Source organism: Myotis brandtii, unplaced genomic scaffold (genome assembly GCF_000412655.1).
Source record: "Myotis brandtii unplaced genomic scaffold, ASM41265v1 scaffold155, whole genome shotgun sequence".
In the NCBI taxonomy this organism is placed as follows: Eukaryota; Metazoa; Chordata; class Mammalia; order Chiroptera; family Vespertilionidae; genus Myotis; species Myotis brandtii.
Genome location: NW_005355621.1, coordinates 2,846,093 through 2,872,263, shown reverse-complemented (window position 1 = coordinate 2,872,263; position 26,171 = coordinate 2,846,093). Strand labels below are relative to the sequence as shown.

The 26,171-nt window shown below is 41.2% G+C and overlaps 1 protein-coding gene across 2 annotated transcripts in view; it reads left to right on the top strand.

The window, feature by feature from the left end:
* The window catches only part of TXNRD1 (thioredoxin reductase 1), a 66,819-nt gene extending 41,483 nt beyond the window's left edge, over positions 1–25,336 (top strand). For both annotated transcript variants that reach the window (XM_005861671.2, XM_005861673.2), the window contains exons 8-14: positions 1,484–1,576; positions 2,221–2,297; positions 3,614–3,770; positions 7,221–7,328; positions 10,843–10,938; positions 13,102–13,236; positions 23,381–25,336. In XM_005861671.2, coding sequence (XP_005861733.1) covers positions 1,484–1,576; positions 2,221–2,297; positions 3,614–3,770; positions 7,221–7,328; positions 10,843–10,938; positions 13,102–13,236; positions 23,381–23,443 — 729 coding nt within the window. In that variant the 3' untranslated portion in view covers positions 23,444–25,336. The remainder of the gene's footprint in view (positions 1–1,483; positions 1,577–2,220; positions 2,298–3,613; positions 3,771–7,220; positions 7,329–10,842; positions 10,939–13,101; positions 13,237–23,380) is intronic.
* The last annotated feature ends 835 nt before the right edge of the window (positions 25,337–26,171 follow it).

Below are 26,171 nucleotides of genomic sequence, written 5' to 3'. Positions count from 1 at the left end.
CAGTTAGAAAGACGGTTCTGGCTCAGAGTAGGTCTAAGATGAATCTATCTCATAATATTGTAGTGAGGATTAAGTAACAAATGTCCTGAAGGTTATCAGTACTTATTGCTGTAGCTGTTTTTTAGGGAGTGGAGGTATATGATTAGAAAACAACGGCTATCAGTAATGCCTGGAGCATCTGATAGGAAAGCAGCATCTTTTTTTATATATATAACATCTGGGGACTTGTGGGCCCCTTTGAGGACCTGGTGGACTATCCCTGGTGAAATAAACCTGTGTCTGTGTACATAACATCTTGCTGAGGTTACCAGGTGTCTGATTCCCCAGAGGCTAGTGTGAACGCTTGCTACATTATAAAGAGACTGTGTGGAAGAAGCCTCTGCAGAGAGGAGGGATAGAGGGCATTTTGGGCAAAGAACAAAGTATGAGCAAAAATGCTGTTGGGAATAAAATTGTTCTAGATACAGAAAAAGCCTGACTGGAACAGAAAAGTGAGTAAGGCAGAAAGGAATTAGAGGTGGGGTCAGGCCCTTACCATTTTTAAGCAAATCTAAGCCATGGACCAGTTGAACTTTTCTCCAAAGATTAGAACATTATACCTTAAATTAAATGGGAAAGACATTTCTTAACTGTGTAAGAAAGCAAGGGAGTTCAAGAAGGAAATCTTGACTGTCTATTAGATGTTGAAAATAAAATCAATCGTGACAGTTTTCCCACACAGAGCGGTTGTATTTTAAAGGGAGGGTAGCCATTGCAGGTTATGTGTATGGATTTCTCCCAGTAAATATTTTACAGAAACCCATGATTTGGCTGTCATTCAGAGGCAACAGAGGTTCACTACATACTTGCAGAAGCCTCCAGGTAGTAGGGTTTCTTAGTCATTGTCACCAAGTTACCATGGACATCTATGTGTAGTAGGCTAGTATGTTCAGTCTCATCATAGCACAAGAACCAGGACTGCTCATTTCCTCCCTACATCCTTAACTGACAAACAGACACACCTCCTTGCCCACTATGGTTTTTAGGGCTTTCTAGATGTTATCTGTATCATGATTGACCTACCCTCATGTCTGTTCTTTGTATAGAGCTGAGCATCTGTAGTCAAAAGAGAACCTCTGAATATGAGCAGCAGTGGCTCTCCAGGGGATTAGTGGTTCTGGGTGACTTACAAGACAGTTAGTCATTGGTTTGATTTTAGGGATTGTAGTCTGCTTTCTCTGGCTTTCCCTTTCACTTTTCTCTCTGAATTCTGCATAAGAACTGTGTGAAAGAAAACCCCTCTAGCAAACATTAAGCAGTGAGAAAAGGGATTAATAAGAGAATCACATTATCCTAATGATGCTGGGGTGAGGGAGATAGGACATGAAAGACCTTTCAAACCAGATTTTGTGTTAACGTTGGGTTAACCAGACAGAAAGGGAGAAAGTAATTATCCACTTGATGCATGTCTTTATCGTTGAGTAAAACCTTTTCACTTTTATAGGTTGAACAAATTGAAGCAGGGGCACCAGGCCGACTCAAGGTGGTAGCTAAGTCCACCAATAGTGACAAAATCATCGAAGGAGAGTACAATACGGTAAGGAACAGATATAGATCCAGGTTCATACTTCATTTTAGATTTCAGATTTCTCCACTGTAACTTAAAATATTGTTTGTTAAATGGCTGTAAAAGGGCATCAGCATTTTTAAATGAGCTAGAATTTCTCTGTCCCATGTTCTTCCCTTTTAACTCCCCAGCCCACCACTTTTTTTTCTTTATTGATTAAGGTATTACATATGTGTCCTTATCTCCCCATTGCCCCCCCACCCCTCACTCATGCCCTTACCCCCCTGGTGTCTGTGTCCATTGGTTAGGCTTATATGCATGCATACAAGTCCTTTGGTTGATCCAGCCCAATACTTTTAATGTTTAAAATAACTGAATTCGGTCATAGGCTATGCTGTTTTTGTCTTTAATCTTGTCTAGATTAATTGAGGAATTGTTAACTTCCTTTTTCTTAATAAGAAATGGATAAGGATTTCTGCTATATCATGTTTGAAGGATTTTTTTTTTTAAAGGTTGTAATTTGTTTTAACTCTTGAATTATTTTCTTAATGAAATTTCTTACCAGGTCTGTATAAATCAGGTTGGCTTAATAAGCAGAAAAAACAATGATTAAATAACTCATGCAGAGCCTTTTTGTTATAAGTCACTACCTATATGTTAATTTTTTTTTTCAGGTATTGCTGGCAATAGGAAGAGATGCTTGCACAAGAAAAATTGGCTTAGAAGCCGTGGGTGTAAAGATAAATGAAAAGTAAGAAAAAAACCTTTATTATATCTTATTGAATACTATTTCAGGTACTTATAATATTGATTATTGCTGGAGTTTTAGATTTTTAAAGTTAATTTTTATCATAGTTGAAGAGTTCTCTTTTTAAGTTCAGAAAAAGTCTTCCAGCGCCACTCAGACATAGTATTTTCTGTTTTTCTTTTCAAAATCGAATTGAGAGCTATATTGGCTTGCTTTTTGTTTCTTTAGTGTGTATGTGTACAGAAAAAGATCCATCCACGGTTAATTGTAGGAATATGCTTTAGCTTCACTCAGCATGTAGATTTGAACCATGTTTAAAGCTACCAGGTTTTAAGGTCACTAGGACTAAGATGGTCACTACATTTCTAGTGACAGCTGCAGGTATGAAAACGCATTTCTTCAAGGCTTTTAAAAGTTAAAGTCCTTCCATCTCTCTCCCAATTTTTTTGAGGGAGAGGCAATCAGAATTTTTGGTGGCCTTGTTTTGACAAGGCTTTTAAAAAAAAAGGTAAAGTCCTTTGGACTGTACTCCTGCACCAGATAATTGAGACTCTGGTATCTGCTTATGGGAGCAGCATGGGGTATTTCCCAATACCGCCTTTCTTACAGCCAAGTATAAAAGCACCTGCTGTGAACGGCAAGCTCCCTTGGAGTAATGGCAAGCTCTTAATCCTTGCAGGAATCACATCTATTCAGGAGAAGAGATTTCTAATCTTACTGTGAAGATTATTTTTTCTTCGTTTTTTTTCATAACTTGCTAGCCTGTTTCCAATTAGGTCTAAGGTTTAGATTTCATATAATGTTAATAGTTATTCTGTATTTACTGTGAGCCATGGACTATTGTGCTGAATGCTTTATTCACATTCACATTCAATCCTCACAATCCCTTACGGTAGATAAAGGGTGTTCTTTTTCTTCCTACTATTATTCCCATCATCATTATTCCCATTTACTAGTATATGTGGGGGGGATGAAGCTTAGAGATAGTAAATAGCTCTCCCAAGATCAAAGAGGTAATAACTAACAGACCTGGTTATTACAGTTTATAATTCTTATTCTTAACCGCTATGTTCCAGTTTTTCCATTCCAGGGTTTCTGTCAAGTTTTCTTATTCCTTTATTTTTCAGAATAGCAGCGAGAATGGTCTCTAAGCTTTTATTTCTTTTGAAATAAATAAAGTTGTTTTGTTTGGTGTAATACATTAGAACATTGTCCCCAGCTGGAGTCATAATTTTGGGCTTCTTTGGGATAAAGGGGATTTTTTTCTACTTAATTAATAATGGTAATTAATGATGATTTTTAACGGGATCAATTTGCAGGAACGGAAAAATACCTGTCACGGATGAAGAGCAGACCAATGTGCCTTACATTTATGCCATTGGCGATATTCTGGAGGGGAAGCCGGAGCTCACCCCTGTAGCCATCCAGGCGGGAAGGTTGCTGGCTCAGAGGCTCTATGCTGGCTCCACTGTCAAGGTGAGTGACACTTCACCCACTGAAATACTGTGTTTAATAATATGCCCAGTTCTCTATTTAGGGATAGTTGGGAAGTTTCCCAGGTCTTAAATAATTTAGTTACTTTGATGATGGCATCCTAGATGTGCTTTATTACTGAATTCCAAATGACATTGTTAGGAATGCTGTACCTTTGTGATTTTATTAAGAAAACTGTCACTCTTGGAATTACAATAAGAATAAAATGAGCTTGATTAATCAAGTTTCAGCACTGTTACGTTCCATTTACACATAATAGTTGCATTTTATATCAGTTTTATTATTATTAAGGTAAGAAATCTTGTTGGGATACCTATGTAGGGTATGTAAAAGGATTTGGGGATCTAGGGAATAATGGCAGTGTACAGAGCTGCTTAAATCAGCGTTCAGGCTTTATTTCCCTGTCCTTTCTAAAAATTGGTCGTCTGTGCTTAGAATGTTGAATGTGTTCTATTAATAACTTAATGTAGTTTTTAAAAATCAAAGTAGGAAATTGAAACTCTTAGGTATCTTTCATGGGACCAGTTACTGAGTGTATGTCTGCTCATGGTGATTTTGCTTGGGGACAGGGAGAGAGAGGGGGTAATGGGGAGTGACAGCTAATGGGTATAACATTTCTTTTTCTGGTGATAAAATCTTCTGGATTAGATTGTGGTACTAGTTGCATATTTTGTGACTATACTGAAAACCACTGAATTGTAAACTTTGAAAAGTGAATTTTATGGTATGAGAATTCTATTTCAAATGTTAAAAAAAGTAAGAGAGGGAGGGAGGGAGAGAGAGAAGGAAGGAAGGAAGAAGTGAGGAAGGAAACACTAGCACTGAGAGAGAACACCCAAGTAAGATACAAACTTGGAATGGGGCGGGGAGAAGAGGGCTCCCCAAGGCCGAAAAGAATGTTTTATTTTGCATTCATTTTCTGGAAGGTATTTTTACTGAATATAGAGTTCTAGATTTACAGTGTTTCTTTAAATATTTTAATGATTTTTCCATTGTCTTGTGGCTGCAGAGATTCTAAAGAGAAATGCACTATCATTTCTATGTTTGTTCCTCTTAAAGATTTTCTTTTTGTCATTTTTTTTAGCAGTTTGAATATTGCATGCCTTGCCATGCTTTTCTTTATAACTATTCTGCTTGTGATGTGTCCGAGATTCTTGGATTTATCTGTTTATAGTTTTCACCAAATTTGGAAAATTTTCAGCCATTCATTATCTTTTTATTATTATTTTTTTAATCCTCACCAGAGGATATTTTTTCCATTAATTTCTACAGAGGGTAGAAGGGAGGAGAGAAACATTGAAGTGAGAGAGACACATTGATCCATTGGTTGCCTCCTACACATGGTGACTGGGGATGGGGAACCTGCAACCGAGGTATATGCCCTTGACTTGGAATCTAACCCCAGACCCTTCAGTCCATAGGCCGATGCTCTTTACCATTGAGCAACTGGCCAGGGCTTCAATTATTTTTTTCTGTCTACCCCCTTTTTTGTTTTCCCTTAGACTCCAATTAATGAATATTGGTTCACTTGATATTATCCCATGATCTCTGATGCTCTGCTCCTGTATCCATTTCCTCCCCACCCCGACCCCATCTCAGTGCTCCATTTTCTTAGAAAACCTATTGCCGTGTCTTCAAGTTCACTGATTTTTTTTCTTCTGCACTCTCTTGGGCTATTAATCCCAATCTGTGTGGTTTGCAGTTCAAATAGTCTTTTTCTCCTCAGCAGGTTGATGGTTTCCTTTACCTGGTTGAATAGACAGAACATATTTATAATAGTTCTTTTAATACCCTCTGCTAATTCCATCATCTTTTGTTCAGTGTTTGTTTCTGTTGGTTGATTTTTCTCGTGGTATTGGTTCACATGTTCCTGCTCTTTTGCATGTCCAGATACTGTTGGGTGGATGCAGATACTGTATATTTTACATTGTTCAGTGCTGGGTTTTGTTGAGTTCTTTTATACAGTGTTAGGATTTGTTCTGACAGTTCGTTAAGTTACATAGGGTTAGTTTTATCTCTTTTGTAACTTGCTTTTAAGCTTTTTTAGAGTTCGGCTACAGCAGCCTTTCACCTAGGGCTTAGTTTCAACCATTAAATTGATGCCTTTGGGCATCGATTAACCCCATTTCTCTCACATGATGAATTCTTTCTGCTTTGACTATGGGAACAGGAACTATTTCCAGTCCTATTGGAGCTCTGGTCATTTTGGAGCCTACTGCTTTCCAGTGGTTCTTTCCTCTGAGGCATTTACAGATCAGTACTCAGCCCAGATCCCAGGAGTTCTTGTCCAGCTCTACTGGCTTCAGGGCTCTGCCCTGCAGCTGCTGCCAGATGTTTAAACAGTGTTGCTTCATATCTGTCTGGTTTTCTAGTTGTGTAAAGCAGGGAAGTAGGTCTGGTCCCGGGTACACTATTGTGGCTGTCAGTGGAGATCTGCCTTTACTGTTGAATCAGAATTCCAAAGGTTTATGTTTCTCAGAGAAAAAGGATTCTATTTATTGTTTGCACAGGGAGACTCATTTTAAAGATTTCACCCTACTGTTTTAGAGAGTGAGAATTCAACTTCTCATATTTTAAACGCAGAATGGCTCACCTCTGTGGGTAAATGTGACTGGGTAGGTTTTCATCAAATAGCATTTACAAACGTTTTGCATTTATATAATAACAGTTTTCACAATTCACATCAGCATATTAAAGACTGAAATATTTGGTAATTGAGAAACATTTATTTGCTTAATACAGCATTTTACAACTTCTTTGACTTCAGAATCCGTTTGTCATCTATGTCTATTATCATAAAATGTGCTTTGGAAATAGAATCCTTAACTTTTTTTGTTTCTCTAGTTTTCATTTCACTTTAATTGCTGCATATTGTTACATGGAGTGTATGTACTATAGAACTACTTCCTTATTTGCACTTTAAAGCTGCTCCATATTACCACTATTGAAGAGAGCTACAGCATTGCTCAGTTAATGCACGCAGCTGTTTCTGTATGTTATTATAGATGTCTAAGAATAGGTTTATTGGGCCAAAAGGTATAAAATATTTTTATGACTCTTAATATGTATTGCCTAATTAATTCCCATAGAAGTCTATTAGTTTCTGTCACCGATAATGAGACCATCAGCTTTGAGTACACTTGTATTGTTTTGGCTGCTTTATTAAAGGTAGAGAAAGTATGTCCTTGTTGTTAACATCCATGAATCACTTATTCATGACTAGTCTTGCCAGACATTAAACCTCTGCCAAAACTTCATGACATCGGTTCATGGTTCTCATGTGGTAGGTTTATACCTGGGATTGTTGTGACTGCCCATATTTTTGGTAGAAATTTATTAGTCTGCTTTTCTCCCCTAATGTTGAACCTTTTTGAAGCATACCCTTTTTTTGAGTTATAACTTCTCTTGTAACTCTTCTCCATTTTGAAATAGTGTGACTATGAAAATGTTCCAACAACTGTATTTACTCCTTTGGAATATGGTGCTTGTGGTCTTTCTGAAGAAAAAGCTGTGGAAAAATTTGGGGAAGAAAATATTGAGGTAAGTTCTACTCTACTGCTTTCAAAATTAAAAATAATTTCAAGCATACAGAAAAGTAGGAAAATTGTACAAAGAATTTTTGTACAATTATCCAGATACACATACTATTAATATTTGTTTTTTATGTCGCACAGTCTCTCTTTCTCTATTTCTGTGTATCTGTGTGTATTTTCTTTCCTGAACCATTTGTGAGTAAGTAGAATGCCTCTTTTCTCCTAAACATTTCAGTATATATTTCCTATGAATAAGAGCATTTTCTTATAAAATCACAGGGTAGTTATCACATTTAGGAAACTTAATATTGATACAACTAGAGGCCTGGTGCACAAATTCGTACATGGTGTGGTCCCTAGTCCTGGCCGCGATCAGGGCTGATCAGGTTCCCTGCCTTCCCGCCTTCCCCTCTCCTTCCCTCGCCACCCACATCCGCTGCCACCCACCCCCGGTTCCCCGTCCCAGCCCAGGGGCCTGGCTCCGATCAGGCGATCGGGGCCTGCAGGCTGGGGGCAGCTCCTACGTTGAGCATCTGTCCCCTGGTGGTCAGTACGCATCATAGCGACCGGTTGTTTGCTAGGCTTTTATATATATAGATACTTTTATGTGATCTACCTTCTATTTTTCAGTTTCATCAGTTGATCCAATAATACTTGCTTCTACTTTTTAAAACCAATTTTACTGGTTTCTTTTTATTATTAAAACAATATTGTTGGAAATAGGAAAAATATAGGAAAATACAAAGAAAAACATTAAAAATTAACTTAATTTCTGCTGTTCTATTAGGTTTTGTCCCTCTGCTGTTATCCTCTAATTTACACTAACTTTTATCATATAGTCAAGGAAAATGCACATGAAGTGCGCTATTTTCATATACACAAATAATGCTACACAAAGTGACTGCTGCTTTTTAAATCATTTGAGGAAAAGTTTTTAGTAAAACCTTCTAAAAGATCAGAGTAAGTTTCAGGATGTGAATTTATTTTATGTCTCTTACCAATCTTTTTCTTTATTATGTGCATTAGTAATAGCATGTAATATCTTGGTCTAGGAGTAATATTAACTTTTTTCTGATTCTAAACATAGTGTATCCTTGTTATAGGAAGCTCGAAAACATAAAAAAGGAAATTTTAATTCATGAAGTAGTAACTGCTGTTAATATTTTGGCATATTCTAGTCTCTAAGTATTTATGTATGTTTTTATATATTGAATGCATGTATAATTTTGTGTAGGTACATATATCTTAATTTTTTTAAAAATATATTTTATTGATTTTTTACAGAGAGGAAGGGAGAGGGATAGAGAGTTAGAAACATCCATGAGAAACATCCATCAGCTGCCTCCTGCACACCCCCTACTGGGGATGTGCCCGCAACCAAGGTACATGCCCTTGACCGGAATCAAACTTGGGACCCTTGAGTCCACAGGCTGACGCTCTATCCACTGAGCCAAACCGGCTAGGGCTATATCTTAATTTTTTGAAAAGTGTGATTAAGTTATGTGCAGTATTCTGGCCTACTTTACAATAATATTAGATCATGAGCATTTCCCCCTAAAAACATCATTTTTAAAATGACTTGTGTAATTCTTTTTAGGGATGCTATACAATAATTTGTTGTGCCATTCTTTATAGTGAAAACCTGTTTACAGTTTTTTACTATTAATAGAATGATGAACCTCTTCATTGTTCACTGTCTGTTTCTCTGATTATTTTCTGAGAATAGATTTCTATCAAGAGGTTTTTAAATTTTAAGGTTCTTAATATACATTGCATATTTCTTGGCAGACCATCTTTGGATTTTGTTTTATTAGAATTTGCATTTTTTACTATATGAATAATGCATTTGTGTTGAAATTTTGGAACATGTAAAGGAAATAGGAAACAGTTACTCTTTTTTTGGTAACAGTAATTATTAGCAATTGGGTAAAATTTCTTTAATCATCTTTTTCCTATATAATTGTTATCATACTATGATATACATTCAATTTGGTAACCCATATTTTAAGAAAAATTTACATCATTTTTATAATATAAAAGAACACTTGCAATGTCTACAAGATCAGTATGTTTTTAAAAGATAGCTAACCATATATGTTTCGAATTGAGGCTAGCAGTTAGAGGAGAAAATAAATCCCTTTAGTCATCCAGGACTTAAGTTTATGAAACATCAATAAGGATGTCTGTGTCCTTCCATTTGCCTACCTTCCCTCCTTCCTCTGCTTCCCTTCGATACTCCTGGTGAATAATGTCAATGGAGGGAATGTCTTTGGAAGCATTAAGCAAGAAAACTTGATAATTGCTATAATTGTTGCTGGCACTTGACTTGTTTCATGCCCAAAGTTGTCCTTCCTCTCAGGTAACAAAATAGAGGTTTTTTGTGTGTTTTTTTTAAAAATTCGTATGTTAATGCAAGACAGCATGTAATGACATGGCTTCTTTCTCTCATTTGCTGGCTCTTTATTGTTATTATGACTTAATGTTTACTCTTTAGCCTGAGTTGTAATTAAGGGATGAGCTTGTAGCAAAAGGATCTGACAACAGGACTTTTAAAGTCATTTACTTTCTGACCAGTTCCTATTTATTTCATGAATTTTTTGGGAGGTGTTTTGTATATGTTTTCTTAACTTTGATTTTTCAATTGCAGTTGACATTCAATCTTATTTTATATTAGTTTCAGATGTACAGCATAGTGGTTAGTTATTCTATATAATAAAAGCCTAATATGCTAAGTGTCCGGTCTTCTGGTCAGCTATTCAACCAATCAAAGCGTAATATGCTAATGATATGCTAAGGCCGCTCAACTGCTTGCTATGATGTGCACTGACCACCAGGGGGCAGAAAGTTGACCAGTCGACCAGTTGCTATAATGTGCACTGACCACCAGCGGGGAGACGCTCCAACTGGTAGGTGAGCTTGCTGCTGGAGTCCAGCTGATCAGGACTGAGTGAGATGGGCTGGACATGCCCTGGAGCCCTCCCGCAGTCCCTCCCATGGCTGGCCAACCTCCCATGTCTCTCCCCGACCCGATCGTGCACCAGTGGGGTCCCTTGGTCTGGCCTGCACCCTCTCGCAATCTGGGACCCCTTGGGGGATGTCGGAGAGCAGGTTTGGGCCCGATCCTGCAGGCCTGGCTGAGAGACCCCACTGGTGCATGAATTCGTGCACCAGGACTCTAGTGTAATTTATAAAGTGATCCCCCCCCCCCATCAGTCTAGTACCCACCTAGCACCATGCATAGTTATTAGAATATTATTGACTATATTTTCTATGCTGAACTTTGACATCTCTGACTATTTTGTAACTACCAATCTGTATTTCTCAATCCCTTCACTTTTTTTACCCAGTCCCCTAACCCTCCTCCCCTCTGGAAACCATCCTCTGAGTCTGTGTCTGTATGAATTCTATTGCTTAGTGAAAGTCTAAATACTAAAGAGCCTCCATTGTCTTTGTACCAGAGCTAGTGTTTGACAAACATGCTTCCTAAGATGATGAGTCTAATTGTGCTTATATCTTCTTAGGTTTACCATAGTTACTTTTGGCCATTGGAATGGACGGTTCCATCAAGAGATAGCAACAAGTGCTACGCAAAAATAGTCTGTAATATGAAAGACAGTGTAAGTACAATTCTTGTTTAATCCTTTCAGCTAATTTCATTTTGTTTTTAATATGTAGCTATATTTTGATCACATGGTACACACTACACTCCTTTCCTGTTTTACCTGTCGGTCTCCCCAGCTGCATAGACCTCTGAGAGCAAGGACCATGGTGACACAGTGCTCTCCCCCTAGCTTCACCGGGACAGAGCCCTACACATAGGAGGAAGGCAGCTAAACTTGCTGAGTGAAGGAGCCATAGGGACAACTTGAGAACTCTTTGTGTTTGTGTGTATGAAAGGAAACCAGTTAAGTCATCAATGACCTAAAAATGGCAAAAAGAAAAGAACAGGAGTACTGCAAGTTTATATCCTAAGCAGCTGTCCCGAATGAGAAAGCGGTAATGGGAAGACCTCTTAATTGGGTTCTGATTTAAGGTTTCATTATCATCTGATTTAAGGCTACATGTGTCAGTTGATAATGAAGGCCAGTGGGCAAATTCTTTGACCTCACAGTTTGCCTCCATACGTACAAAGCGAGTGAATAGTCATTGGTTTTCAAACTTTTCTGACTGCTCCCCCCATTTTATATTGTAACCCAGGACACATGTTTGTTGTGCACATACTCTATAAGTATTGTGAATTAAATCTTATGAGAACTGTTATTTTTAACTTAGCTAGGCTCTTACTTTAAGAAAAAATACAAATGATGCTAAAGAAACCATATATTAAAAGCCTAATAAACTCATAATTTTCTTATGTGGGATTGAATATAATTAAGCTATATATCCTGTTTAGAAGTTACTGCTCTCGACAGTAGCACAGTAGCAGATTGCTTTTTGCAGAACCCAGGGTTCTAGGAAAACCTGGATCCTGTGCAAAAAGACATCATCATAGATGCATTTAATAAGTGAATATACTAGGATAACCATAACAAACTCTACACAGTTGGCATCAAAAACAATTTTAGGTGCAGTTTTTTCTTTTCAGACAAGTTTAATGAAAAGGTTATTTGTGTGAGCATACATTAGATAGAAGTTAAGTAATTGTGCCAGGGCATGTAGTAGCTAATGGAAGGGCTGGAATTCAGTCCCAGGCAAGGTCGATTCCATGTTATTAACCATTATCCCATGCCTTTTGTAGTCTTTTGTAGCCTTGATCCTGTACCCCTCATTTCTTCCCTACCCCACAGGCAGCAGTCTTGAGGTTGGAGTGTCTCACCTGTTCATATTTTTATGTTTGCCACCTCTGATATATCTGTAAACATTATAGATTGTGGTTTGATTTGGTGGTATCCTTAGCTAATTAGAGCCTGCAACTTGTTTTTAATCTCAGTTTTTGAGATCTATCCATGTTACTACATTATTTCTAGTGTATTTTAAGACCTAGTGTATTTTGTGCTTTGTTTATCCATATGCTGAACCCCTGATTGTCAGGATGAATGATGTAAGTCCAACATGGAATATATTACAGTACTTTGGCAACAGAATGACTTCTTGATTGCTTTCCATAGAGTGATTGAGCCTTAGGCTGAGCACCCCACAGACTGAGTTGCCTCGTCGGTTATGAGGAGATTGGACTAGACAGTCTATCTCAGTCAGAGTTGGCTCTCAAAGTCTGAACAATGAAGTGAATCAAATTTCTCTCCTCTTGGCAGAGTTTCTCCTGAGTTTGGGATAAAGAATCTATCCAAAATAATTCCTACACAGTTATTTCAGAGTTGCCAAACATTTTTCTGTTGTTTTTCAAAAATGCTATCTATCCCCAAAACCTGAGTTAAAATGATTTTAACTTGAATGAGTGCTCTGAAATGTTTCAGCTGTCACAGATAGGTTATCTGGGGCTTTGAGACAGCCCATAGAGGAGATGAGGACACACTGCCCTTTGAAAACATTTTCCAGAACATTTTGAGCTTTTGGAGTTGCGGGCAGTTCTGCTTTCAGTGTTTTCCCTCGTCATTTGTCACTAGTGCTCTTCTCTTCCTTCTTGCTTGATGTGACCCCACACTCTATATGGGCCCATGTTGGAGTTACCTTCAGCCTAAACAGCTTTTAGCAGCAAGCATTAATATAAGTCTATGGCCACTTTTGAATGGGGTTTTTAGAATGGACTGGGAAAATACTTCGGGCTGCTAAGGGGTGGGTGGGAAATCAGCATAATTGTATTACTTTATTTTATATTTTAGGAACGTGTTGTGGGCTTCCACATACTGGGTCCAAACGCTGGAGAAGTTACACAAGGCTTTGCAGCTGCGCTCAAGTGTGGACTGACCAAGCAGCAGCTGGACAGCACCATTGGGATCCACCCCGTCTGCGCAGAGGTGGGTCACCTGCACTTTCATGGCTCTGCCTAAAATGCACACACAATCTGGCTTACAAGTGGCACATCTAGCATTCTGGAGCTAGTGTTCTTCCTGCTGCATCGAGCTGCTTCTATACCTCTTTGCACCTCATGAATGAGTGAGAATACCTCAAAAAAAGACCTTGTCTCTAGAACCCACATTTTCCTCTTTCAGACGGTTCTTGGTCCTGGTGTGAACTGGATAGTACTGCCATGCTATTAATTGGTAAAAGCCATAGAGTGATTTATAGAGATGTGCCTTAAATCTTTTATTTGTCATGTCTTCTAAATTATTTTTATGGCAGTCAGTTAATAATGCCATTCATACCCAGAAACAGCTTAAATACTTGGTATCTCGGATGCACCTTGAGAATAAATGATAATGGGTGCCTCTTTAGCTTTGGATATTAGAGAATGAGATTTGAAAATGATGATTTTAAAAGATCAGGCACATGATAATAGAATTGGAAATTGACCATTCTGGGCCTCTGGGTGTTAGTTTTCTTCATGTTTGTCAGTGATTATTGTGGAGTTGAATGTTGTGATGCTTACTGTTAACTACAAATTGTAAACCCAAAATGTGTCTATGTTGAAGAAGTTGATGAAGATTGGGAAGAGGTATCTCATACCAGCTTAAGTATGGAATTGAAATTACAACTGTTGTCTGGCCACCAGTCAGTGGTTTCCATAGTGTACGTTGTGCTTGTGCACACATGCACACATGCACACACGCACACATGCACACACACTCCTGCCAGATTTCGTTCAGCAGCCTGCTAACTGGTGGTCTCTGTTCTTCATTGCCCTTGTACAACTGAACTCTTTACTGAGTACGAAATGTCAGCTTCAAGGCCTGGGAAAATATTTTCGTTCTTTTGCTTTGCCGTGTTAGGGATAGTGTCCTCCTCTACCTTATTATGCACCTGGCTGGGATAGTAGCATGAAAGTTCAACATGTTCAGTGATTAGGGCATTATTCATAGAGAACTACTGTCTTATGAACTCAACCTAAGCTTCAAAAATATAATGTAAAAATTGAAAATTGTCTAGATTAATGCTCTTAAACAATGCGCTATGATAATATATTTTATTCAGTGTAATGAATAAGACTGTCACTGTCTGCCTAGGGGAGGAGCCAATTAACTTTTTCCCCCCTAACACATAACTTTTAGCAAGTATGTTAATGTCATAGGGCTGCCTTAACAAAGTAGCACAAACTGGGTGGCTTAAAACAGAGGTTTTCTCTCAGAGCTCTGGAGGCTGGAAGTCCGCCTCACAGTGTCAGCAGGGCCATGCTCCCCAGACGCTCTAGGAAGAATCCTCTTGCTCTTCCCATGGCTGCTGGCAGTCCTTGGTGTCCCTTTACTTATAGGTGCATCACTCTGGTTTCTGCCTCTGCCTTCACATGGCCTTATCTCCTATGTGTCTGTGTCCAGATTTCCTTTTATCGTAAGGGCATCAGTCATTGGGTTAGAGCCCACTCTAATCCACCGTGACCTCATCTTAACTTGATTACAAAGACCCCATTTCCAAATAAAGTCACATTTACAGTTGCTGGGGCCTCAGACTTGAACATATCCTTCTGGGGGGCTTAATTCAACTCACAACAATGAGTATATTTAAATTCTTGATGCCAGTCCAAGAGGCTTAAAAGCTACCACAATCATCTCCAATGTGGATGAAAAGATAACTTCCCAGTTTACATCTGTGTGTCTAATGTTTTAATCTGAATTCAGCTCTCACTGGGCTGGTTAGAAGGAAGACCGCTGAGGGCTTGGCTCCTGCGGCCCCCCCCCTTGGTAGGGTTGTGCTGTGACTCAGCAGTGGTGAGCCCAGCAGCATCTGGCAGGGTGGCGGCCAGCTGGGCAGAGAGGTGCAGTGAAGAGGCAGGACATCTTCCTGAAGCCCCCCTACAGGGAGGCCAGCCAGAAGCCTGTTTTCCTTGGTACACCTGGCACATTTGAGAGCCTTTTCTAAGCATTTACCGCTGTGCATCTCCATCTGTTGATTCTCTTTTGACGTTGAAGCTCTGAAGCTAATTTCACTGCTTTGATAGCCCCCCCGCCCCCCTTCTCCCCGGCTATTGGCTGATTTATGAGATAAAAGTTGGGTGCAGTGTCACTCTGTGAGCACACTTGTTTTGCAGTTATGTGCACAGCACTGTGCTGGGCCCTTGAGGATACAGCAGGGATGTAAGACGCAATTAAGAGCAGGGAGGCAGGTGAGTGAAGTGCCAGTCACAGTTCAGTGTGTCAAGCCCTAGGGCACGGTAATGGTATCATGTGGTGTTCGGAGTAGGGATACAGGGCAGGGTGGCTGAGGAGGGAGTCTTGCCTAAAACTAGAAGAATGTGTTGTGTTAGCCAGTCAGAAGGAGCACCAAATAGAAGGCCTTTGTGGGAGCAAGCATGGCTCACTCAGGGAACTGAGAAACCCTCAGTACTGCTGTAGCTTGAAGAGCTTATAGGTTTAAAAATCATATATATATGTATGTACACACTTATACATACATACACATACACATACTGGAGAAGTAAGTGGAAGGTCATAGCCTTGTAAATCAAGGTACAGGTCATTTTTACTTTATTCTGAGGCACTGGGCTTCAGCTGAGAGAAGCTTAAAGTGGGAATAACATGATCAGATACGTTGTTGAGAGAAATCACTCTTGCTACACTGGAAAATAGACTGGAGGAGACATGTCTAGAGGCAAGAGTGGCAGCCTGAACTAGGACGGTGGCAGTGGAAATTGAGACACTGATCCACTGAAATAGAAGGGCAAGTTGATAGTACTGGCCAGCTGGTTGGAAATGTGAACAGGGAAGAACTGAGAATGATTCACATTTGTGTCTGACATAGGGAGCGATAGAAAGAGCAGGTTCTAGGGGAGAACTCCGATGACAGCACTGATGTTTGTGTGGGTTCCTGTGTGTGTCCAGCACTCTGCTCTATATGTATCGACTTAGCCCTTGGAAGAAGCCCAGGAGGTCGGTGCAGTAGTATCTCCATTTGACAGATAAGAACAGAGAGGTTGAGCAACTTGCCCACAGTTACCAGCTTGGAGGTGGCAGAACCGGGATTCAAATCCAAGCCACCTGACTCCCGAGGCACCATGCAGTACAGATGATAGGCCATTTCCACAGACCGTCTTACAATATTTAACAGAATTTAAAAAATGGAAATGATATTGGTGGCAACATGAGCATAATGAAGACACACAGACCTGGGTTGTGATCTCAGCGAATTCTTCTCAGTGAACCTGGCAAGTCACCTGGCTTTTCAGGAGCTTAGTTTCCACGTTAAATAAATGAGAGATAATATCTAACTCATAGGGTTGGTGAGCAATGCTATGTGGAAAGTGGAAGTGTCTCAGACAGTTCCTGGCATATGATAGCTACTCAGTGACTGACTACATCCGATAGATGGGTTTCCCCAGGGTATTTCATTATAGATGTGCCTTGACTAAATGGTCATCACTACAGTATTTTTAAGGGGAAGGGGGAGGGTGAGTGGGGAAGGGATATGTATTTTGAAAAAGCTCCTCTGGATTTTTTTTAAATCCCTGGTTATGAACTATTTGCTTAGAAATTCGATTTTGAAAAACCAAAGGCTTCTAACCCCTGACTATGGAAATCTTTTTTGAAGCTACTTGATTGAGGGAAAGTGAAATTTGATTGGTAGGGGATTTTAGGGACCCTTCTCTGTGTTAAATGCTGGGGTCTGACATGGACTTGCTACTGGACCACTCACTGCCTCTTCATATACTGTAGAGGGGCGCTGCTCCAAGTGCTGGCCACAGAATGTTTGTTACTGTCCTTAGTGAGTTAAGGATGGAAATGAAGAAAGGTTTAGAAACTTGGAGAGTAATTTGACAGCATTGGATTTAATAATTAAAAGTAATATGCCTTTTAAAAATTCATTTTCCTAATACATTTTATTGCATTTCACAAGTGTTAGTCCATTGGATGGCTTAGAGATAATCATTTAAAGACTGGTCCTGAGCACTGCTTTGAAGTGCTGAGAACTAGTCCCAGCTCCCAGGCCAGCTGTGGGCGGTTGGCAGAATGAATCATCAAATGATGTCTGTTACACTGTTTTGACAAAATAACCCAGGCAATTGAGCAACCTTTACTTTTGAAGAGTAATTACTTAAAAAAGTGGACAAATTCCTCAGTTGAGACTTTGCTCTTTGGAGCAAAATCACTTCTAAAGGGTTTCCTTCTGGAATTGCTCGTGTGTGTGTGTGTGTGTGTGTGTGTGTGTGTGTGTGTGTGTTTTAAATATATTTTTGTTGATTTCAGAGAGGAAGAGAAAGAGAAACATCAATGATGAGAGAGAATAATTGATTGGCTGCCTCCTGCACCCCCCCTACTGGGGATTGAGCCCACAACCCAGGCATGTGCCCTTGACTGAAATCGAACCTGGGACCCTTCAGTCCCGCAGGCCGATGATCTATCCACTGAGCCAAACCGGCTAGGGCAGGAATTGCTGCTGTTTTAACCAGAAGCCCGTTGGTGTCAATATGAGAGGAAATCTTAGCTCGGGAGCATCAGTGATGCATTAGCATTATTCAGTGTGAAGGTAGTATGGTGATAATTTATTCTGGACATCTGAGCAGCAATATTTGAATGGGAAACTGGTTGTACATCATTTGGAGTCATAATTTCAACTTGTCAAGTATAAATGTAGGGGAAATATAATAGCTCAAGAGGAAAGAACATTAGAAAGGCCCCTGTGAAATGCCTTTAAATGAACTTCAGTGCCCAACATCAAACGTTTTAATAGTCAACATAATCATAGTCTAGAGCAGCGGTTCTCAAGCTGTGGGTCGCGACCCCTTTGGCGGTCGAACGACCCTTTCACAGGGGTCGCCTAAATACATCCTGCATATCAGATATTTACATTACGATCCATATCAGTAGCAAAATTACAGTTATGAAGTAGCAACAAAAATAATTTTATGGTTGGGGTCACCACAACATGAGGAACTGTATTAAAGGGTCACGGCATGAGGAAGGTTGAGAACCACTGGTCTAGAGTGAGGGGTTCTTGTGAGGCTGGGAGGTGTTGGGAGCAGATGTGAGTGTGAGGTGAAGCCCGAAGCAGTGTTTGACCCTTTGTTAGTGTTCTTTGTGTTGCACAGAAAAACATGAAGGGGCAGCCTCAATGCTCATTTTTTAAAATTTTATGAAGCTTCTAAAGCAGTTATATGCAAATGAAATCTTTGTAAAAATCGACCCCATCAGTTTTTTCATGTCTACTGACAAACAGTGGCAGTATATTGGCTTCCCCCATCTTTTTAATGTGAGTGTGTTATCAGTATAAGAAAAATAGATAAGAGGTATTTCTTATCTGCTTGCATGTTTGATAGGTTTTATTTTCTTTCCAAATCGTAGGTTCTATTTCTAAATTAATTCCCAAAAAAGAAAACTTAAGCTGGCAAATTCATAAGCCTGAAATTTCTTTGAATGCATTCCCTGGCTCTTTATTGTTCTTTCATTGTAAAAATTGAAAAGAGAGTGTGTTTGTAGGTATTTTCAGTTGCCCATGATATCATTCTAACAGCTATTTTCATTATTGAATTTTGTCTTTCTGCCCTCTTCCACAGTCACACATTTTTTAAACAACGGAACTTTATTGCTTTTCCAAAGAGTTATACTAACTTACAGTGCCATCAGCATTGAATTGAAGAGTGCTAATGAAAATGCTGCAAATTCAGTGTAAAATAAGTTATGGGGGATAGCTTATTTCAGGGATTTTCACATATCTTTGCTAACAAGTATGAACTCTTTTCTCATCATTACTTTTTTGGATAAGGATCGTTTATAGTTTCCTCCAGCTTCCTATTTTAAATGTTTTCAGGTACAGGCCATTATTTCTTGATCTGAATTTTTTGAGGTGCTGATGACATAGTGGTATATCAGAAAGGGGGAGAGGCTTTGTCACTGTTTTAAGCTAAAACAGACCAAGGGTTTTTCTCAGTATTGTTTCTCCTTTACATAACAGTATTTCCCCCTTTTATTCAAAAGTACTTTTGATGCTGATAGCTGTTGTTTTGATTTGTAAAAGTCAAAGTGGCCTTGATATTTTTGTGCTCTGTCATTTTTGTATTAAAAACCAGCAAATCACTTGTTTCTCAGGAGCCAAAGAGAGAGCAGACTAAAAAAGAAATCCAGGTGCCAACAAGGATGCAGGCACTCAGTGAGTCCACGCAAGAGGCCCCCAAATAAGCCATGGCGCCCAGTCTCAATAAGACAATTACTGGCTTCAGAGGTTGGTCCATCCCTGAAGGGTAGGACTGATGGACTCGACAGAATCTTAGCAATGTTACCTCCCAGTCTACTTAGTGCAACCAGAACGATTTGGATTAAAATATCAGTTGTACTCAGAGATCAAATATGTTTCTAACTTTAATTTATTGGACACAAGCTTTTTTGTGTTTTCATGTCTGGGCAATATAGGTGGGACAGTTGGGTGGTGTTTTGGTTTGGTGTGTTTTGCCTATAAAAGCAAAGGTTTATTCCTTGCTGATGCTCTCTGGTCTTCATGGATGAGCTCAGCTTCTGTGCATCTTCACCAGGACCAGGCTGATGGAGCCGCTTCCTGAGGCAGTGCTGGCACGTGGCAGAGGGGAAGGGAGGTAGGCAAGCACACTTGGTGTTCAAGAAGTCATGCATCCCAATTCCACACACGTGTCTTTGGCCAGAGCAAGCCCCGGTCCCCAGGTCTGTGTCCCAATAGGGTGGAAATGTGTGGTCCACACAAAAGGTCATCACAGGGAGGTGAAAACACTATATGAGTTATTATAAAGTGTCAACACAATGAGAGATCAGATTTAACAGATAAAAAGCAAAATATGTGACTCAGTAATTGACGACCTATCATAGTATGAAGGTGGAAGAATTAAGAACTAATTCCAGGTACGTGGCCTGGGCATCCAAGTGGTGGTGATGCCAGCATTGGGAGGAACGGGGTTAGGGGAAGAGAATGGGTTTAGTGCTGGGCATTTTAAGTGTGAAGTGTCATCCAAGAAGAGGCACAGTTAGGTCTTACTGGTGTGTAGCTCAGAAGAGACACAACAGCTGGAGAGATGGCAAATTCATCTGCCTAAGAGGGTGTAGTTGACTGAACGAGACCACTGTAATAGGAGGGTATCTAGATGGGAGAGAGCTGAGGATGGGGCCCTGGGGTGGTGCTTTCTGGCCTTATCATGTCCTGCATGCATGGACAGTGGCAGTATTTATGCAACACATTGGAGTAAGTGCATTTAGGTAGCTCTGGTCTACAGCCAGCCCGCCCAGGGGCTTGGCCATTGCGAGGGCTGGGGCAGTCGGTGCTTCAGTACCCCTATGCCAGGGCTGAGGAATAGCCACAGAAGAAGGAAACAGGGAAGATCACTGTCAAGGAAACAAAGGGAGGAGAGAATTGTAAAAGGTAGGTGAGCTCAGCAGCAGGAAATGCTGCGGAGAGGCTGTGTGGAATGAAGACTGCAAGGTGCCCTGTGGATCTGGCAGCTGGAGTTACTGACGAGCTCAGGAGAGGTGGTCATGTGGAATGGTGGGGGCAAAGCCAGATGTCAGCGAAATGGGGAATGAAAATAGACCACAGATTCCAACAGCTTACCGTTTTGGCTGAAGGAGGACGAGAGACATGGGTGATAGAGCTGATCATAATGTTGAGGGAGGATTGTGTTACGATAAATGCGATCTAAGAAAGACCAATGGAAAGAGCAAGGTTAAGAATAAAAGGGGTGAGGTCAGGTGATGTGTGAAATAACGTGAGGAGATGAGACCCAAATCCCAGCCTGGAGGGGGCATTCTTGCCCTGAATTGTAAGGGGGCGGGGGGGTAGGGTTGATCCTAAGAGCAGTGGGTGTGGCGCACCAGGCAGGTGATGGTGACTGTTTCCCCTTGTAGGGAAAGGTGTCATCCCTTGTTACCGTTTCCCTCGCTGGAAAAACTTTCTTGAACATTTTTGGGTGGTGTTGGTCTGCTAGTGACAAAATCACTCAGCTTTTGTTTGAAAATGTCTTTATTTTGCTTTCTTTATGTATTTTTTGTTTACTGTAGAACTCTAGGTTGACAGGGTTTTTTTCTTTCAGCACTTTTGAATCTGTGCCAGATACCCGTGTTTTGTTGTCCTCCTTTTAAGAGTACCGAGCTTTCTTGTGGACCATTAATGTCCTTGTGGCTCATTGGATCCTTTGGGGGGTTGTTTTAAGCTTTGTTAGGGTGGTCTACAGTAGGTGTTACTCTGGTAATGCTTAGCCTTGTTCCTAGGTATGGCTTTGTTGGGGGGTCTCCACTGGTTGCCTCAGGGGTTCAGGGAAACCACTGGACTCTAGGTTGTGAGAACTGGAACTTCTCCCAACCCCGAGTGGGCTCTGCTGGTGGTTCAGCTTACAGCTGTCTGGCTGTGGCTTCTTCCCTGGCCTCGTGAGGGCCTTTCCCCTAGACCTGCACAGCCTGGTATTCAGCCAGAGATGAGAAGCCTGCATGCAGATCTCTGGCGCTCTTTATCTGTATAGCTCCTGCCTCTGGGAAATTCTGCCTCACAAATCCAGCTGCCTCAGCCTCCCCAGTCTCCCTTCTTGTCGCTGCAAATCACCAGGATGTCTGTGCTCTCTGGCTCCTGCACCAGTGTCTCCTAGTTGCCTCCAGGTAGACAGCCAGGCCTGTGGAAGGCTCATCTTACTTGTTTCTCTGAGTACAGAAATCACAGCCCAGTGCCTGTCATCCCATATCTAAAATAACGGTTTCATATATTTTGTCTAGTTTTTTGTTTTTTAAGCTGAGAGAGATGGTTTGGTACCAATTACTCCAGTAGGACAGGAACGAAGATCTGTTTCTAGATGTAGAAATAGGATGTTTTTTGAATCTCGACTCTGTTTCCTGTTTGGTGAAACTACAGCAATAAGCAGCTGTTGGTTAGGCTACCTTGTAGGCCAGGATTGCGACACTGGTGTTCCACGGAAATCCTCACATGTGGCAACCTGCGTTACAACCAATCACTTAGGACTCCTGCTAAAAATGAGATTCCTGGGCCCTGCCCTAGCTCTACCAAATGAAAATCCGTATAATTTCTGTGTGTTTCAATCAGTCTAAACAGGCTGTGTTCACTAAAGTTGGAGAAGCATTGCTTTACATGTACGTCATCTTGTAAAGCAGCAAGTTAAAGCTGCCTAAAGATGTTAATTAGCTGTAAATCCACCAGCGCCACATGTTTGCAAGGATGTGAAATGAGAACTCGTCGGTCACTGCAAATAAGAGTGTCAGTTGGTCGGACACCTTGGAAATCCAGTCAAGTCAGAGCTGCATTTCCCCATCCAACCCAGCAATTGTACCTCCAGCTCTGGGTGTGGGGAGACTCCTGGATGCCACAGAGCATGTTGCAAATGGCATGTTGGCAATAGCTTGGATGGCCAACCAAAGGAGCCTGGATATGTAATCGTAATAGATGCACCACTTGAATGGTTTGGATATGTAGTGTACAGCATGTGTAGCATACTGTAGTAATTGAATACTCTTCAGTGAAAAATGGAAGAATTAGAGCTGTGTGTCAGTCCATATGGGTGAGTTACAGAAACATGTTTAGCCCAGAAAGCAGGTAGCAGAAGACACTATCTTGCCATTTTCATGTAAAGTTTTAAAAACTTACAAAAGAAAACAGGAAGAAATTCGTAGGAAGGGTCGGCAGTGACTGGGGGAGAAGTAGGGAGGAGGCGACCAGGAGGGGTACACGTCGGACTCTAGCCACATTCCTAAAGCACCCTGAGCTGGTTGGGTACACGGGTGTTTGTAATGATACACCTTGCACATTTCTGCGGGTCCCAAATAGTTCATGTGCATTTTCTTAGAGAAGAGACAGGCAACTTGGGTAACTTGTTTTAATCACCCTTTTGCTAATAAAGTTTGTCATTAAAACATAAGTATTTTTCTCTTTCGCCCTTGTTTTAAAATGTTTTCCCCTTTTATTCTCTGGAGAAGTTGAGGATATCCGTGGTCATATCACTTCTCTGTTTCTTTCATTTTAAGTCGTCATTTTAACTCGATACGTGTGGTGTGATCTGAACTCCTGTTAACTCATCTGCTCGTGTGTCTGAGAATCTCGTGCTTTCTCCTCCCACAGGTATTCACGACTCTGTCGGTGACCAAGCGCTCCGGGGGGAGCATCCTGCAGGCTGGCTGCTGAGGTTAAGCCCCAGTGTGGGTGCTGCTGCCAAGACTCCAAACCACCGAGGTGTTTCCTTGCCCAAGTCCAAGGTGAAGTTTTCAGGAAGCTTCTTTGGCTTCGACACCTATGTGTCCTGGGCCTGTATCACCCGAGGCACCCTTGGATCTTATGGGTAGGAGGTGGTGAGTGGAAGGCGGGCAGCATCACACTGGGGTCACCATGACGGACTCGAAACTGACCTTCGGCAGTGCATCGTAGGGTGCGTCCATGAAGTCACTGGCCTGAAGCCCCCGCGGTGGGCCGTGATGGAACTACTGGCGAAGCAGTTTTAGCAAAACTCTTTCTGTGGGTTTCTTATCCTCTTTGCCAAGCTTCTGTTGTTGATTACTGTTTTCTATTTTCTCCAAGGTGTTAATGATACTAGAGATGAAAAAAAAATGTTAGCGCTCGATTTTTGTCCAAAGCAAGTCTTGGCTCGAGTATGCTCATGGCTGCCTTGTTGCTTGGAAGGCATGGTTTGGCTCACTTGGAGGCTGATAGGCTCGTCCCATGATCCAGAACTGCCCTGGGGCTCAAATGTTCTGTTCTACTCAACTGACCCATTCAGTGTCTCCCCTAACAAGTTACATGTTCAAGCAAGTAAATGTGTGGTCGACTCTGGCCAAATCTGCCCCATGTGTTCCATCACTAGTTACTACTTTTTGTTCTGCTGAGGAGAGGAAATGGCTACTTGGCCAGCCCATCGGGCGAAATTCCACTGCACAGACCTGACTGGTCCAGTACGATCGCCATCATTATTCATCATGGAGGCAGATGTGCTCCTTAAATGGGGAAAAACAATACATGTCTTTACTGAGTCTGTTGCATGCTGGTCTAAGGGAGCTGAAATGCTTAATACTTGTTTAAAACTTTTTTTTTTGAGGGGGGTAGCTTTAGCTTTAAACTACAAGCACAAAATGTCACGGCTTTATTTTTCATGTATGTTACGTATCTGTCCCTTGCTAAGAACTACATTTATAGGAAAATGGGTCTTTCCACACTACCATTTAACTCTTTTGTGGTAATTACGTTTTTAAGGAAGCTCATCATATATCATAAGTTATTATTTTTGAACACAGGTGGATGTGAAGGATTTTTGTTTAAAAACCAAATGGTTTTGATACTTCTGTTGAGTGAATGACTGTACCTAGTGGGGTTTTAACGGAAGTGTCTGTGCTTCGTTAGCATTCCAACTTGTGTTACCAAGAGGAGGTATCCACAGTTACAGACTCCTGTGTGAATGTGCTGACTGAGGATTATACTCGAGCATCTTCTCACTGTGTAAGTTGGATTTAAATGTGTGCTGTGGCCATCAGGCCTCCCACCAGCAGTCCTGTAGCTCCTGTTTCACTCCCTCCCCTCTGCTGGTATCTGTCAGCTACAACACCGAGTAGTTGATTCAAAGTACATTTCTCGTCACCTCAGAGAACCCCTGCGTGTGCCTGGCATTCCATCACAGAGCATAACCCTTCCCACCACAGGGCCCTGCCTCGCACCCTCATCCCACCTGGTTATGACGAAAATGAGAAAAGGAAAAACAGAAAGGGAAATTGAGGCAGTTGACATCTAGTTTTATTTATTTTTTTAATATGTTTTGTCTCCAAGTCTGCCAGTCTCTGAAATTTGAACAGGAGGCAGTGAGAGAGGATTGTGCCGAATCATGTGGTTCTCCCTGCTCAGTGGAATGGAAGGTTCTTTCCCCACAAGAAGGATTGTACTTTATGGACTTGTCTGGTTTAGATTCTGTACTTGCCCATTGTATTGAAACATTAAGTTCTATGTATTTTTGTCATAATTCTTCTGAAAAAAAAAAAAACAACAAACAAAAAACCCAAACACCAATGTGAACCATTAAAAGGTATTGATAACCCACCCTGTGTGCCTTCTTACTGAATGGTGGTCTTGGGGTTCTTTGCATGAGCCTTCTTATCGGCGATCGCGAGAACCAGCTGCTAAGGAAGCGGCAGTGATGGGCTCTCAGGACTGGGCGGTATGCTGACGTTTACAAATTTATGGCATCGACTTTTCACATTCCAGTTTTTAGCTCGTCCTGATTTCACCTGTCAGTCTTGGCCTTCAGGGTGACAAAACCACCCCATCCTACTCCAAGTCACTCTGGGTCCCGGGACTTGGTACGTCCATGGCTGCCTCTCTCTGTTACTGAGTGAAGAGACGAGAGGAAAGTATGGAATGCTTACATCCAAGGCACGGTGGTACAAAGTGAATAAACACTGGTTAATTTATGTGTCAGCTTGACTGGAACATGGGGTGCCCAGCTCTTTGGCTAAACCTCATTTCTGGTTTGTCTGGGAGGGTCAGGTGTTCCTGAATGAAGTGGGCACTCGAAGCCGTGGAGTGGAGAGCAGTTTGCCCTCCCCGGTGTGGGTCGCATCATCTGTCCACTGAGGCTCCGACCAGAGGAAGAAGGAATTCAGCTCTTCATACCCAATTGCTTGAGCTGGGACATCCACCTTATCCCGCCCTCCGGGCTCCTTGCTTTCAGACCTCTGGACTCGGACTGAACTACCCACTGGCTTTCCCACCGGCTTCCTGTGTCTCCAGCTTGAAGACGGCGGCAGGTCGTGGGACTTCTCAGCCTTCACAATTGCACGAGCCAATTCCTTATAGTAAATCTTTTCTGTATGTGTGTATACATATATACATATGATTAAAACAGACAGACCTTGCCCTGAAGCTGTGCATGGTT